The 16,543-nt window shown below is 36.7% G+C and overlaps 1 protein-coding gene across 1 annotated transcript in view; it reads right to left on the reverse strand.

The window, feature by feature from the left end:
- LOC104506461 (titin-like) overlaps positions 1-16,543 on the reverse strand; it is a 35,190-nt gene that overhangs the window by 6,899 nt on the left and 11,748 nt on the right. The window contains 30 exon segments of the mRNA XM_010147414.1: positions 79-363; positions 938-1,052; positions 1,137-1,324; positions 1,759-2,061; positions 2,183-2,485; positions 2,590-2,859; positions 3,469-3,735; positions 3,822-3,946; positions 4,048-4,456; positions 4,563-4,841; positions 4,928-5,194; positions 5,336-5,602; positions 5,692-5,860; positions 5,995-6,092; positions 6,240-6,506; positions 7,347-7,470; positions 9,849-9,991; positions 10,706-10,832; positions 11,680-11,819; positions 11,918-12,184; positions 12,721-12,987; positions 13,099-13,365; positions 13,485-13,611; positions 13,724-13,863; positions 14,381-14,644; positions 14,781-15,047; positions 15,152-15,415; positions 15,502-15,628; positions 16,116-16,255; positions 16,407-16,543. The exon segment at positions 16,407-16,543 is cut by the window's right edge and continues 14 nt beyond it. Of these exon segments, the coding sequence (XP_010145716.1) occupies positions 79-363; positions 938-1,052; positions 1,137-1,324; positions 1,759-2,061; positions 2,183-2,485; positions 2,590-2,859; positions 3,469-3,735; positions 3,822-3,946; positions 4,048-4,456; positions 4,563-4,841; positions 4,928-5,194; positions 5,336-5,602; positions 5,692-5,860; positions 5,995-6,092; positions 6,240-6,506; positions 7,347-7,470; positions 9,849-9,991; positions 10,706-10,832; positions 11,680-11,819; positions 11,918-12,184; positions 12,721-12,987; positions 13,099-13,365; positions 13,485-13,611; positions 13,724-13,863; positions 14,381-14,644; positions 14,781-15,047; positions 15,152-15,415; positions 15,502-15,628; positions 16,116-16,255; positions 16,407-16,543 (6,413 nt within the window).

Consider the following 16,543-nt stretch of genomic DNA (forward strand, 5'->3'; position numbering starts at 1 on the left):
ATTTCACATTCTTAACCTAATTAGATGTTAGCAAGACAAATACAGAATGTTATTGCTAGAATATATACATCTGCTTACCGATGACATTAACATTAATTTCTCCCGAAACAGATGACACAGGGTTTTCTAATGTTAAGGAATAAATTCCCTTGTCTGGACGTTCACTTGGAGTAATTACAAGTTCTGCAAAGGAGGCAGTGGTCTTCACTGTCACACGATCACCCTCTTCTAAGACTTGGTCACCAAAAGACCATGTGGCAGTTGGCACAGGGTAGCCAGTAATAGGGACACGGATCTTGATTGGCTCTGGAACAATAACTTCCAGCCCATCTTTAAATGCACTTAGGTCCATTGTAGGTCCAACTGGAAGAAGTGGAAAAAGGATTTGATGATTTGATGGATTAGCTGGGTAATGACAGCTGTTTTGAGAGGTTGATTCTGACTATATATCAGCCTGCAGGTTGGAGCTGTCTAGGCCTAGCTGTGGCTTATCACACCCTAACTCTCCTGGCTAAACATTTATTTTTTTTTTAGAAATATGTGAGCTGATAAGGCAGCTTGGCATTGAGAATAAAGGAGATTTAATTTATGTTTTAATATAAAAACTTTTTATTGTTCAGAGGTTTGTTTGTTTGGGTTTTTTTAGATTTTTGTCATTCTCTCCTTCTGTTTCCTCCTATCTTCCACAAAGCTAGGCCAGGAGAAAAAAGATCATGCCTTGCTTCTCAGGCAACCAAATAGGTCTCTACCTAATCGCACAGCTAATTATCTGCAAAATTCATAGTGGAGGAGAAACAGCTCAGAATCTCAAAGATCTAAGGGTCTTTACACTAGTTGGAATCAAAGTTATCTGGTGAAAAATACACATATTAGCCACAAGATGCACTTTGTTTGTCTTATCTGATTAATTATCTTTAATAAATAGCATATGGCTTACCAAAAGTGTCATCTGCAGTTAATGGCCCAATAGCCTCCGCTGGGTCAGACACACCAGCTGCATTTTCTGCTGAGACTCTGTAGTAATAACTAGATCCTGGTTTTAATCCAGTTACCTAAAACCCACAAATAATCATATATTAACTCATCAAAAAAAAAAAATTATTTAGAGTACTTTATTGAAGAACAGAACATCTTACCTTAAAAGTAAGGGCAGGTACTAGTTTTGGGTTACAGCGAATCCACTTGTCTGTTCCTTCTTCTCGCTTTTCAACAATATAGCCTAAGACTGGACTTCCTCCATCTTTGAGAGGAGGTTCCCATGTGAGCTGCACTGATGACTTAGTTTGATCCAAATGATCAAGGTTAATGGGAGGACTTGGTCTCTCTGAAAATAATTTGAGAGAAACACATTTTTGCAACTGATAAAGGAGTATGGTTCTACATATCAGCTATCTGTATCTTAAAGTACTATTTTAAAGCCTTTGTATATCTTTTTTATAAACCAGTTTTTTATTCTGATGTTGAATACTAATTTCAGAGGAAAAGCATTTGATGTTTTTACTGAACCAAACGGCAGCAAGGTACTTATTTTTGAAGGACAAAACATTTAACTGTACATGGTGTTTGCAGCACACATGTTTTTCAATTACAGTTTCCTGCACACATAATATATAAACAGCTAAAATAGTAGAATCAGAATGGTTTGGGTTGGTAGGAACCTTAAAGATCACTTAGTTCCACCCCCCCTGCCATGGGCAGGGACACCTTCCACTAGACCAGATCTTGTAATGCAAGCATGAGCAGTGCTTGCATACTTACCGATTGGGTCCATAATTTTTACTGCACGTGTAGCAGGACTTGGTTTGCCAACTCCAACCATGTTTTGAGCTCTTACTCTGAAGAAATATTCTTCATTTTCCACAACATCAGTCAGGACAGCTGACAGTTCATCAGCTCCAGTTGTCATAGTTGGCTCCCATTTGATGGAAGCTCTGTTACGCAGTTCAATAACGTAGCCAGTAATTGGAGAACCTCCATCATACTCAGGTGGTTCCCAGGTAAGTGTAGCTCCAAACCTGTTCACATCGGTAACTTCTACATTTTGAGGAGGACCAGGAACTTCTGCATTTTATTTTAGGAGAAAAAGGAAAAACAAGGTATGTGGTTTTTACGTATTGTTAGAGTTTCTACTGCTTTTCTCACACTCTCATGGAACACTGAATTTTTAAAAACAACTGCTCACCAAATTTGCTCTTAGCTTCCACAGGTGTCTCTGTTTCCACTGGCTCACCAGTGCCCACTCTGTTCCGTGCACTAACACGGAAGAGGTACTCAACTCCTCCTTTTTGGAGTCCAGTAACAGTGTATTCACAATTTTCAGCACGATCAGTGACTGTAATCCAGGTCTTACGCTTGATATCACGTCTTTCAACAACATAACCGATTATTTTACTTCCACCATCACTTTCTGGTTCTTGCCAGGCGAGGCCAACTTCACCATCATAAGTTTCAGTGACTTCTAAGTTTCTAACTGGACCCGGAACATCTAAGAAAGATATGACAGTATTTTAGGGCATTCCATCTTTTTTTTTTTAATTCCCCTCTGTCTTAAATAAATATAAGCAAGGTTTTAATAACTGGAGTATTTACCAATGACCTCTACATTGATGAATGCTTCTGCCTGGCCATGTTTGTTTCGAAGTATGACCTTGTACCGTCCCTTATCCGATTTCTTTGCTTCATAAATTTTGAAGGTAGTGCAGTCAGTTGTTGTATCAACAGTTGTTGTGGGAAGACTTTCCTCCCCTTTCAACCATTCAGCTTCTGCTCTTGGATAGGCATCATATGGAACAGTCATTGTTAAAGGCTTCCCAACATCGACCACAAGGTTTTGATCACCAGTCTTGATTCTAGGTGCAGCTAAGGAAGATCAATGTGACAGGTAAGTACTTACATATAAAACCAACTTGATATATTTGTGTAGTCATCAAAGAAGCTAATATAGAAATGTAAAAGGAATTTTGTGAAATCTATGTAAATCCTTCATACACTCGTTAGATGGCTCCAAAGAAAGAAACAGGCTGGTTGGTATGTACTGTGTCAGCCTATCAAATCATTGAAAATGAAGCTGCTTCTGAGCATTAATTTAATGTATTCTATTGGTCTGATCCTGTAAAATAGACAAGTTAGGAAGTAAATGTCTGACTGAAATGAGTAGGCCAAATAATTTTCATGTTTTAAATATGCAGTGACCTAATGAAAAGATTGTGTCTCCTTTAAGCTCAATTCATGCTTTTTGGTATAGACACTGAAAAGTGACCTCTATCTTCCTAAAGATCTGGATCAGTGTGGTATAAGAAAAAATGTTTGTTGCCTGAATTATAATTCATACAATGTAATTGACTTACACTTGTGTCAGCCTGATTATGTACTAATTTTAACTCCGTGAAAGAACAAAAATCAATTTAGTTAAATACATAATTCATTAATCTAAGATTTTTATAAAAGAAATGCAAAGCAAGAACTCACCAGCTAATTCAAGTTTAGCTCTAGCTTCCTTATCTTTGGCGATAAATCTGTATTCCCCTTGGTCACGGGGCTTTATCTCGCACACCTGCAGCCTGTGGACCTTTCCTTCACTCATCATCTGATGTTTATCACCTTGGACGATAATCATGTTGTTTCTCAACCACTTGACCTCTACACCATCTTTGTTCAGTTCAGCCATGAAGATGACATCTGCACCAGGAGCTTCATAAATATCTTGTGGTGGTCGGATGATCTCAACAGGGATTTCTGAAATAAATACCAATTCATTTGGTATTATTTGTGTATTGTTACTATTATTACAAGAAATAAATCCTATGAACTTTTATTCATACCTTCAACAAAAAGTCTTGCTCTAGATTTCCTGTCATCCACTCCACAGGAATATTCACACTCATCATCTAGTCTACAGTCTTTTATGATTAATCTGTGCAGATTCCCATCCTTTTCAAACTGGTATCTTTTTGGGGAGAAAAGTGAGAGTATTTTAGTTTCCAGACAAAGCAACAAAATAAAGCAAGCTTGTTTAACATATTAACAAGCATAATAAAATGTACATACTTCTTGCCTTCTTTGATTTCTCTTCCATTTCTGTACCATCGCACACTGGCTTTCTCTTTGGAAAGCTGGCAAGTAAAGACAGCATCATCAAACTCAGTGACGGTCTGGTCCCGGAGATGTTCAATAAAGTCTGCTGGTGCTTCTGTGATGAGAAGCTCTGCAACAGATTTGTCTTGTCCAGCAGTAACAGTGTATTCACCTTCATCTATAAACCCACAATCTTTAATGATGAGTGAGTGTTTGTATTTATCAATTTTGTACAAAATGCGCTTGTTGAACGTGATTTCTTCACCATTCTTTGTCCATTTGAGGGTTGCATTAAGACGATTGACTTTGCACCAGAATGTGACAGTTTTCTTTTCCATGGTCTCAATGTCTTCAAGGGGCTCAACAATTCTGAGATCCTCCTCTGTTGAGACAAAGAACCCAAACCAATTAATTTACATCCTCACGATCCTGATGTGAAATTGAATGTATGATGATGAAATAATTTTAATGAAGTGTAAGTTATTTACCTAATACTGTTAAGGCAGCAGAGCTCTTGACATGTTCGCCTCTCTGGTTTGACAGTGAGATGGTATAGGTAGCTTGATCTTTCAACTGTGCATCTCTGATTCTGAGAGTGTAAACTAAATCCTTTTGGACAATAATGTATTTTGCGCTATCAAATATTGCCTCATCATTTTTGTACCACTTCTCTTTGGCACCTTCTTTATTGACTTCACAGTTGAAGATAATTTCTTGACCCTCATTTACTTCTTGGTCCTTAAGGGGAGTTATAATTCTGAGTTTTTCTGAAATTAAGAGAAGAAATAACACATCATGTAGTATAAGGAATGCAACAAAATATGCATCTGTACATTAATAAAATAAAGCTTACCAATGACTGTTAAGCGTGCTGTAGCTTTAGCTTCACCAACCATGGCAGTATATTTTCCTGCATCTCCTAGAACAGAGTCTTTAACCACAAGTGTTCTCTTTTTGCCATCTGAAATGATGTCATACTTATCACCAGGCTCCAGAACTGAGTCACCCCTCAGCCATTGTACTGTAATTGCCTCTTTGGATACTGAGCAGGCAAATTCAGCTTTGTCTCCTTCAAGCACCTCAATATTTTGTGGCCTGGTAAGAAATTCTGCTGCAAGTTCTGAAAGAAAACATTTTTATGGATATATATGTTTTTATTTTATTTTGTGCTTATGAAAACAACAAAATTGTATATTTTTCTTGATTTATATTTAATTTTTTTTTTTTCCAAATAACAAGACCACCAGAGTAACTCTCTTACCATGTACAGTTAGTTTTCCTGTTGTGCTAGAGCTTGGGAGCTTGCAAGTGTATTTGCCAGCATCTTCAGGATGAGCGTTACGTATGAGAAGAATTCTCTTTCGACCGTCAGAAATGTGTTCAAATCTACCACCATCAGGCACCTCATCATCACCTTTAAACCAACTAACTTCAGCATTAGGCTTTGAAACTTCACAGATCAATTTTACAGTGTCATTTTCATTTACTTCTAGATCAGGAAGATTTTTTGTGAAAACAGCCTCTTCCTCTGCAAGAAGAATTTAGAAAGATGATTAACGTCTTTCATCAAAAAACATTTTTTTGTTCATAGATTTGATTCTAAAATATTGTGCTTACCTATCACTGTAAGTAGGCCTGAAGTTCGAGCTGTTTTTGCTTCACAGGCATATTCAGCTTCGTCATCGAAGACACATTTACTGACGATAAGAATGCGTTCTGCACCTTTAGAAATTATGTCATACTTTTTGCCTTTTCTGATTTCAATACCATCCTTAAACCACTTGACCTGTTTTAGAACAAATCAACATGGATATTAACATACTCATTACAGATTTCACTTGTAACAACACAATAAGGTTGTCAGTTTTTAATAAAGCTCTAACTGAAGGAGTAATCAGATTAAAAACTATGATTATTGACCTTGACACCTGGACGAGAAATTTCACATTCAAACCGAGCAGATTCTTTTTCTTTAACTTCAAGGTCAGTTAGGGGTTTCAGGAACTCAACACGAATAGCTGTAAGAGAAAAGAAAATTTCTGGTAGAGGAAAATCTCCAGCAGAGAAGAAGAAATTACTGACATTTATATTATTGCCAGTCATAGACACTAGTACATAGTGTTTAGAGCACTTAGACATTTCTTTGAAAATTATAAATGACTCACGTTCTACATTGAGAAAACATGATGTCTTAAAATCCTTAGCATCACAGGTATATGTTTTTGCATCATCCAGTGTGCAGCCATGGATAATGAGTTTTCTGACCCTGCCATCAGCAATGATATCATACTTCTTTGTTTTGTGAATTTCTTCTCCGTTTTTGAACCATTTAACTTTTGCATTTTCCCGGGAAACTTCACATTCCAGTATTGCAGTGGCCTCCTCTTCAACAGTCTGGTCTTCAAGTGGTTTAGTAAATTCAACAGGGGGTTCTAAAAGAAACAGAATTTTGATAGAAGAAGATCTAAAATACAACCAGCCCTCTGCTAGTACAGAACTGTCCAATACTGCTTACTAATTTTCCTTGACTGAATAATCAGAAAGACTCTTAGCACCTCTGCTGAAATATTTTTTATATAATCTTTTTTTATTTTTAATGCCCAGACATATTCAGTTAATTCAACTAATTTCCTACTATTCAGCCAACTGTAAGATTAGACTGAATGATATCCTGTCCATAGGGATTTTATTCATAAATCCTTGCAACTCCATTTCTTCAGCTGAACTACACCTGTGTGATCTCAGTGACTCTGAAGTTATACCCTGAACTTAAGGAATTACTTTATTTCTCCTTGAATTGATAAATTAGACACAAGTGTGTGCAGTTTTTTGATTTCTTAGCACTACAAAACTTGCGAGAAGTGCAAGTGAATATACAGTCAATGTTATGCCATTTGATTGGTGGTGTAGTTGTGATCTTATAGGCTCTGGGTACTCCAAACAGAAAAAAAAATCAGGAAGCATGAAGGCCAGCATTGGCAGGTCATCTTGGGGCCAAATCAATGTTCAAAAATCCAATGAAGCCCTGGAAATCCTAATGAACAAACTAATCTCGCAAATCTGACATATTTCTGTATTTTCCCTTCTCCCCAGCTCTTGTAAAGCATAGAGATTTTAAGTGGCTTTTTTAATCAGGAAAGTTATCTACCAGTCCAATATTGTATGTATGATCCTACTAATTTGATATATGATGTATAGTAGCATCCTATTGCAGAGAGAATAATGAATGGTCCAATAACATTTACTATAGCATAATTAAATGACTGACTTACCTTTCACAAAAAGATTTGCTTGAGTTCTGAAATCTTTTGCTGAAAGTGATACCTCTCCCGCGTCTGTTAACTTGACGTCTCTAAGAATAAGTGTGTGAACTCTCCCTTCAGCACGTGTCATGACCTTATAAAGTACATAAAAAAACCCTCTGTAAGTATCTATAACAGATATTTAAGAAATATTTAATGAAGTAGCATTGCTATTTATTGTTATCTGTGGAGTTCGGTTGTTTAATAATAAATTTTAATAATTTACTTTTTTATTTACTAGATATATACAAAACACAATTACTTTGAGGATTTTGAGAATAATTTCCATTTTGTCCTTTCACTTAGAAGAAATTGCAATTTTAAGATTCCCCATGTTTTAACGTATTTACGTCCTTGTACTTGAAAACCTGAGCCTACTATCAAAGTTCAAAATAAGGCTGACTTGAGATAATGTTTATTTTGAAGTGGTCCTAGTAAATACCAAAATAAGCACAATTATGGGGAAAAAATTTTGGTAATATTCCTGGCTACATCTAAAGTTAAAACTTTCAGAGAGATACGAAGAGGTTTGGCACCCACTTCAGACATGCTTTTGTAAATGCCAATATGACTTTCTATTCTAAATTTTGGTAAAACATTCTGCTTAAAAATATCCCATGAGTTTGAATTGCGCTACTCATACACAAACATCTCTTTTCTCTAGGAGTGGACCTGGAGGATTCAAGGATACCTCCTGCATTGCAGCCATTCAAAGGGCTGCAATGGCATTCATGGCATAATTCTGTTTTCAGAGAAGTATGTGATCAAGTAGTAGATGCTGTTTTAGAAAATAAAGGGGAAAAAAGTAGCTTTTTCTAAGGAAGCAGCATAAAAGTTTAAGATAATTTTGAGAAAGCAGGCTCATTTGCTTCAGAGAGAAGAAAGGAACTAAGAGGTTGTCCTTGCTCTCAAATGGTCACTTTGTCCCTGATAACTTGCTCTAGTGAATATTCATCTGAAAGAGGTTGAGATGAAGCCAAATATATATTTGACCAAGATAAGCAGTAAAGATAAACAAAGAAGACACTTCAATAAAGGTTATATGTGTACATCTGCATGCCAGCCACAGCGGTAAAATAATGGAAAAACTTGTACCATTAGATTGTTTCTTGAAGACAGTAATAAAGTTTTTCAAGAGGATATTTGAAATGGGCAGAAAACAGTGCAGCAAGCAAATACATAGTTAATCTGAATTTCTTCTTGATAAAATTTCAACTGGATTGAAAATACAGTTTTGACTGTATATGTAAACTGAAAGAAAATCTAGATCTTTTTCCATATAATTAAAATGATAGCTCAGATAGATAAGAACAAAATAAACAAAATAATGTTCTATTATACACAATATTGATCATGGAATAGTTTTTCTTGCCAGGCAGCAATAACTATCAAGCCACGGAAATGATCAGTAGCTTTCAGTGTTTTTATTCCTAGACTCAGAAGCAACTACCTAGATTACATCTCATTTGCTGAGTTTCAATTTTATCTGTCCTTAAATACTGTAATAGGGTCACCTATTGGTGTGATTGTTTTTTCTTGTCCTATTTCTATATTATATTTTATTTTTTAAATTGTTTTTATTTAAGCAAATTTGGTGAAGCTCAGAAAGTTCTAGGAAAACCTGAAAATTGTATGTTAAAAATGTATGTAAAAGAAAGAAATATCTGTACCAAAGTATTATTAGCAGCATTCTGAAACTTTGCTAGGTTGTATAATGCCTTCAAAGTTTTTGTCTAAGGTTTTCAATTTGCTTTTTCATCTGCATTATTTACCTTAGGCCTAGTACGTGAAAAAGAAGTCTTAAAACCAATGATATCCATGTACATTTTATGTTTCTTAATGTATTTATTTATGTTTCTTTTTGTATTCCCTTAGCATTAACTTTAAATACTAAACTGGCTGCATTCCAGGCTGCTCAGATCTCAGAGTTAAGAGCCAGCACTTGATGAAGGGTTAAAAATAGCTAGTGAGAAGTGCTTGACAAGCAAATCTGCCCAGAAAGTTATCTGGAGAGCCTGAACAAATGCCTGAAATGGAATGTGAATCCCCCTAATCCCCTTATATGCAGAATTGGACTGTAACTCAGCGCTGAGGAGAAAAAAGAAATCCTGATAGCACCTTTCAAGTCCCTCTCACAGTAACTACCATTAACCTGAGCAAAAATCATTCACTACCCCTGTGGCTGTCTCCAACAGATTCAGGCACAAAATCAGTGTTGTAATGATTAATGTTTTGGAACCTTAGTTTCCGTTTGTACCATAAATACTTGCAGTATTCCAGAATACTGGAATTTCTGGGGAAAATGTGCGATACCTGATTTAGGGAGGATTTACCATTTGTCAGAGCAGCACTACTGTATTGCTGTGCCTTAGCACTTCTGGTGGCAGAGAGTAAATGATAAAGAAAGGGAAGAGGGTTGAAAGAGAGGAAGGAGGAGGAAACATGAGATAAAATAAAGTTTGGTTTCATTACCTTATCACTGGGCTCCAGTTTCTTTCCTTGCAGGAACCACTCTACAGGGATTCCCTCGTAAGACAGTTCGCAATCGAAGGTTGCTGATTCCCCAGCTGTCACTGTTACATCCTTGAGGGGTCTCAGCAAGCCAATTACTCGAGCTTGGTAAGGAGAACACATAATTTTCAGATTAGTCACTTCTACCCAAGAGAGAGCTGCTGCCCTTATGTACTAATCTCCATGGTGGCTTCCCTCAAGAGAGACAGACATCGCAATGCTGCTCTTTAAATTCCCTAAATAGAAGAGGCCACTCTGGGCTTTTAGGGGGAGGGCTGATCACCTAAAGTTTCCTACTTGCAGACCGTGTTTCTTTAAATTGAACAAGGTCAGCAGGAGCCAAGCCTTGCATGCCTCTTGCTAGATAACACATGTGATTTCCAAAATAGCAAGGGCTAGGATTGGAGCGGGAAGCAAGTGGTCTTCAACTGTGTGGTCTGTCCCTGTCCATCAAACTCTTAACCCTATCCCTAGATATTACTGTGATCCCCAACTCTCAGGTTAACATGATACTTTAATTCAGTAAAGCATTTGCTTGTAAAACTGATTTTGTAACAACATGTGATGCCATACCATAAAGCAGTATTCAAGGCCATCTCCTTATTTTTACTTCACTTACATGAATAAACTATATACAAGGTTAGAAAACATATAGGACATTCCTTAACTAAAAAGTGAAGATGCCTTGAGTAATTAATCCTTGAGTTGCTGTTATGGAAAGGATTGCTGTTGGTTCAATACAATATAGAGATGTGTACACCCGTTCCAAAGAGACAGTGAGTAAATAATTAATTAGTTTCAGTTTAAAAGATACTTACGTTTCACTCGAAGGTGGGCACCGGATTTGGCATTTGCTGCTTGGAAATCGACTCCACCAGCTTGATCTAAGCGTACATTGTACAGCGTAAGGAAATGCTTTTTGCCTTCCTCCTTGATTTCACAGTCCTGTAAAAAGAGAATTGAAACTTTTTTGTGCTCAAGACAAGAACCCCTACTTCTCCTCACACCATATATCTGTTATCTCCTCCTCCACTGACAACACTTAGGCCAACTGCCACCTGCAACACATCTTATAACCTTTCATTCGTCAACCTGTCCTTTCACAGGACGAGCAGACCATCAGGCCCAGTTAGCATGGATTTATGAAAGGCAGGTACTGCCTGACGAATCTGATCTCCTTCTATGACAAAGTGACCCACTTAGTGGATGAGAGAAAAGTTGTGGATGTGGACTAAAGTCTACCTAGACTTCAGTAAAGCCTTTAACACTGTTTCCCACTGCGTTCTGGAGAAATGCTGCTCATGGCTTAGACAGGTACACTCTTCACTGGGAAAAAACTGGCTGGACAGACAGGCCCAAAGAGTGGTGGTGGATGGAGTTAAATCCAGTTGATGCAAAGTGTGATCTACATCTATTTAAACCACACATAACTAAAAACCCAAAGGTAAATGCAGGCAATCCAAAGTTTGTATTTTTAAACGTTATTATGTTTAAGTGAATTTTGTGAGGTCTTTGCACTTTGGACACATGATTGTTAGGGACTAGCAATACAGAATGTATTTGTTTATGTAAAATCATTTGTTACTTAGCTATTTTACATAATATTTTAGATTAAATTTATACTACATTTTAAAAGTTATTAATGAAAAAACAGTATTTTTGTTATAGTGACCTCACTGAAAGCAGAAGGAGATTTCACTCGGTTTCTGCAGCCACGTTCTTTTCCCTCACATCCTACCTTCCTGCAAATTGTTGACACACACAGAAGAAACATCCTAAAATATTTGCTTACAGCTGATTCAGTCAGGGGTTCTCCTTTTAGCTTCCAATTGCCATGGACACCTTCCTCAGAGATTTCGATATCAAAACGGGCAGTCTCTGTTTCAATCACCTCCACACTGTATAGTGGACGTACAATCTCAATATCCCGGTCTAGAGAGAAGAAAAAAAAAAAAGGTGATTGATTCCCTCAATTCTTAAGAGAACCCAAAAGATGTCTACTACAGAGCAGCCCAGTAAAATAACCATACCTTCAATATTGAGTTTAGCAGAGGTTTGATCTGTACCACAGTCACAAGTGTACTGTCCAATGTCTTTCTTCAAAGCTTTCTTAAGGATAAGGATTCGCTTTTTACCATCAGCCTTAATAACAACGTTCTTTGATGGAGTAATTGGTTTGCCATCCTTCATCCATTTCACAGGGGCATCTGCTTTACTGATTTCACATTGTAAGATTACTTCATCTTTCTCTACAGCAGTGTAATCCTGCAGCTTCCCAGTGAAGTAAGGGTCTCCCTCTGCAAGCAAAAGTTAAGATATGTTTCAGTCTGAAGTTGTTGTCTTTCAGAAAAGACAATTAGTTCCTACCATAAAATAAATTTCTTCTTTATGCCCTGCAAGAAGGATTAAATATAGCCCTTATAAATATTACACAGTTTGGTGGCAAAAAGAGAAAACAACAAATACCTAAAAAACAATTCAGCATATTAGTAATATTACTGAGAACATTGTTTTGGTGCTCTAGGCATTTCAGAGCACCAGTTAAGGATCTAATAGTTAATTTTGCAACAGTTTAATGGAATTTTAAAGTTATTGTAATTATCCTCTGCGAATGGGGAAATGAAGACCCAAAGAATACAAGCTGTAGAATTGTAAAAAACAATTTAGGCAAAATTTTAGAGAAAAAAAAGAAACACCAAAAACCACCCAAAACAAAAAAACCCAAAACACTAAAGCAAAGCAAAACCAACCCCAAGACTTTCTGATCACCATTTTCCATTAATAAGACTCTTCTGATAATATACATCATGTAAATTCTTTTGGGTATTCTTACCAAGAACAGTGAGTTTAGCTTCTGAGGATTTGTCCATAGCTTCCACTCTAATCTGAGAAGTATCATCAATAGTAAGATCTTTGATTGTGAGAGTATGGAATTTGCCATCGTCTGTCATTGAAACCACTTTGCTAGTATGTAATCTCTGGTCATTCTTGAACCAGATAACAGGAATATTTTCATGGGAGAGTTCCACAGTGAACACTGCAGTTTCTCGCTCCTTCTTTGTTACATCTTTGAGAGGAGTAATGAATTTGAGGCGGATACCTATAACAACATAACATTTAATAACAACATTATCATCAATAAAAACTATCAGTAAAAACTATACAAGGACTATGGTGCAAATCCTTCCTAGAAAGGCAAAATCAGACAAACCTTCAATAATTAGCTTGGCGCTTGTTCTCTTATCCTCAGCTTCAAACATGTATTTAGCTTCATCCTCAAAGACAACAGATTTAATAATCAGGGCATGCTTTGTTCCATCTGAAATAATTTCAAATCTTTCATCAGGAGTGATTTCCTGAGTTCCTTTCATCCAGCGGAAAGTCTTGGGTTCTCTGGACACCTCACATTCAAACTTGGCTTCATCCTTCTCAAAGACCTTCACATCGCTCAGTGGAGTAATAAAGATGAGAGGCAATTCTGAAATCAGAGAAGAGCACTTTCAGGTCAGTGATAGGTTCATACAGACCTTTCTGCTACTAGATTTGTTCTACTGCCCTGAGATGAATGTGGTAATGTTTACAAAATGCAGACTGTACCTTTCACTTTCAGATTAGCAGCACTCTTAGCATTAGCAGCTTGAAAAGACACTTCTCCAGTCATGTCAAGTTTGCAGTTATGAAGGACAAGAGTATGCTTCTTCCCATCTTCAATGATTTCACAGTCCTGGTGATAAAGAATAACCCCAAATATGAATATTATAAGAAACCACTCAGAAGACATTATTAAGTTTTTTTCTAGTGTAAATTATGGTCTAAAAATAAAGAAGCAGCCTTACAGGTGAAGGAGTTAGGGTTTCTCCCTTTAGCTTCCATATAGGATGGACATCAGGCTCAGAAATTTCAATTTCAAAACGTGCTGTTTCACCGACAAATACTTCCACTCCATACAGTGGGCGCTCCACTTTAATTAAACGAGCTAAAATAAAAAAACCCAAGTGTTCACATCTGTTTATTCATTCATTACATACCACAGAAATGTAGTACTGGAAAGGATTTCAACTCTCTTCCTGTCCCTTCTTCAGGACATTAAAATGCTACCACTGATAAATGTTTATCTAACATCTTTTAAAATCTGCAAGTTTGGGCAGTTCCACAACCCCCTTCTATAATATGTCTGAAAGTTATTTTTAGTAAGAATATTTTTCCTCATAATTAACCCAGGTATCTATTACAGTGAATTAAATTAACTGCTTTTTTCCCTGACTGTAAATAGACATAGAGAATAACTGATCATTACTGTCTTTTACAACAGCAGTTTAGGATATATTATCTCTTGTAAATAACCTAATAATTGTAAATCTAGATATTTCAGATATTCATAACAGCGTGTTTTCTAAAGGTACCATTTTTGGTGTTATACTCTAGACACTGTTTGTCTACACCATTTTACAAAGGTTTCAGTACTTTCCCTTAGCCAAGGCATAATAACTTACGCTCAACACCGACATTAGCACTTGTCTTGTCAGTTCCACAGTCACACTCATAAACACCCTTATCACTCTCTGCAGCCTTCTTGATCTTCAGGATACGGCGCAAGCCATCCGTTTTTATGGAGATTCTGTTGGAAGCTACTAGTTCTTCACCATCTTTGTACCATTTTACTGACACATCTTTGCTAAGTTCACACTCCAGAGTAATATCATCTTTCTCCACAGCACTGTAGTCTTGCAATTTCACAGTGAAATACGGATCGGCCTCTACAAAAGGCATAGTGGATATGAAGTGGTAAATTAGTAATATAAATTTATTAGAAAATAAATATTTTGTCACTTTGTACTTATAAATTTTTTTCTACATATTATATCACATATTTTAAATTACTTATAAAATTACCTAAGACTTTGAGGTTTGCTTGTGTGTTCAAGTCCTTGACTATGGCCTTTATTTCAGAGATATCATCAAGAGTTACTTCTCTCATTTCTAATTTGTGAACTTTGCCTTCTGAAGTCATAAAAACTGTTCTGCTTGTGTGGAGTCGCTTGTCATTTTTGTACCATTTTACTGGCATGTCTTCATGAGAAAGCTCAAACTGAAAGTGAGCTGTTTCCCCTTCTTTCACTGTTTGGTCCTGTAGAGGTGAGATGAACTTCAACCTCACACCTGTAATGTAGACACATAAATATCATCAGAAAAAGGCTAATGTGGTTCTAAAAGATACATTCTGTATCCATTTTTAATTATTTTGTTCATAAGAAGATGCTTGCCTTCTACAAACAGTCTTGCTGTGCTCTTCTTGCCATCAACTTCAGCAGTGTATTCTCCCTCATCATCAAACTGAGAATCATTGATTACAAGGATATGCTTCTTTCCATCCGCAATGATGTCAAATTTTTCTCCAATCTTGAGTATATCAGTGCCCTTAGACCATATAACATTGGCTTCTCTGGTAAGGACACATTCAAATCTGGCTTGGCGCCTCTCAGGAACAGTAACATCTTTGAGGGGCACAGCAAAGTCCAGCTCAATTTCTGGAAGCAAAACAGAACACATCATTTGCAATGCGCTCCATGTGAAATCAATTTAAGTTGATATCATGCTCTGTGGTGAAACGTACCTTTCACTGTCAGGATAGCTGTAGTAAGTGCATTAAGTGCCTGGTAAAGGACTTCACCAGCTTGCTCTAACTTGACTTTGTGCAAGGTCAGGAAGCGTTTTCCTCCTTCAGATTTAATTTCACATGTCTGGAGAGATGACAGACTTTGGTAAATACAATACCAATGCCTTACTGCTAGGTATTTTTAATAAAAGGATTCTGTATACATTTTATACCCAACAGAGAGTCAGCTAGAAAGATAAGAAATGCTTTTCAAGGACAGCTGACACTTTTATTCAATAATAAAAACAATGGAGTACATTTGTTCACCATTCCACCTTTCTTGTAATCATCATCATAATTCCTGTAAATGTATGTAGGATATTTTTATTATTGTCTGAATAATGTGCTCTAATACTTTGAAAAAACAAAGAACTTCAAAACTTAGCTCTTATAGTACATGATTCCTACTTAAAGAACCAGTGTTTTTTAATTACCATAACGTTTAGCCTTTCTATGTTCTGGAAAGAGTAGCAATGACAGACCCGCAAAGATCTTACCATAAAGACACCAGGGAACCTGTTCACAGTGTTTAAATGTAAATAAACTGTGTTGTAAAATTCAAGGATGCTTACAGGTGAGGGTCTCAGGATTTCCCCTTTCAGCTTCCATTCACCAGGAATATCATCTTCAGATATTTCTGTATCAAAGTTTGCTGTTTCTTTCTCGTAAACTGTAACATCCTCTAATGGCTTCAGAAGTTGAACTTCACGTTCTAGAATGCACAAATGCACACATATATAATTAGACCAAGTTTTGATAGAGCTTTATAATAATTCAGGTCACCTTTTTGTTTGTTCGTGTACAGGTTTTCAAACACTGGCCTATGAGATGATTAAATATAATATAAATAAAAGCTTCCTTACCACCAAGGGTCAGTTTAGCTGGGTATCTGCGGCCTTCAACTTCCACTGAATATTCCCCAATATCAGCAGGGCCAGCATTCTTGATTTTCAGGAAAATTTTATTTCCTTCTTTCACGATTTCTGTCTTGTCTGTTGGT

This window comes from Eurypyga helias, unplaced genomic scaffold (genome assembly GCF_000690775.1).
Source record: "Eurypyga helias isolate BGI_N326 unplaced genomic scaffold, ASM69077v1 scaffold7050, whole genome shotgun sequence".
NCBI lineage: Eukaryota > Metazoa > Chordata > Aves > Eurypygiformes > Eurypygidae > Eurypyga > Eurypyga helias.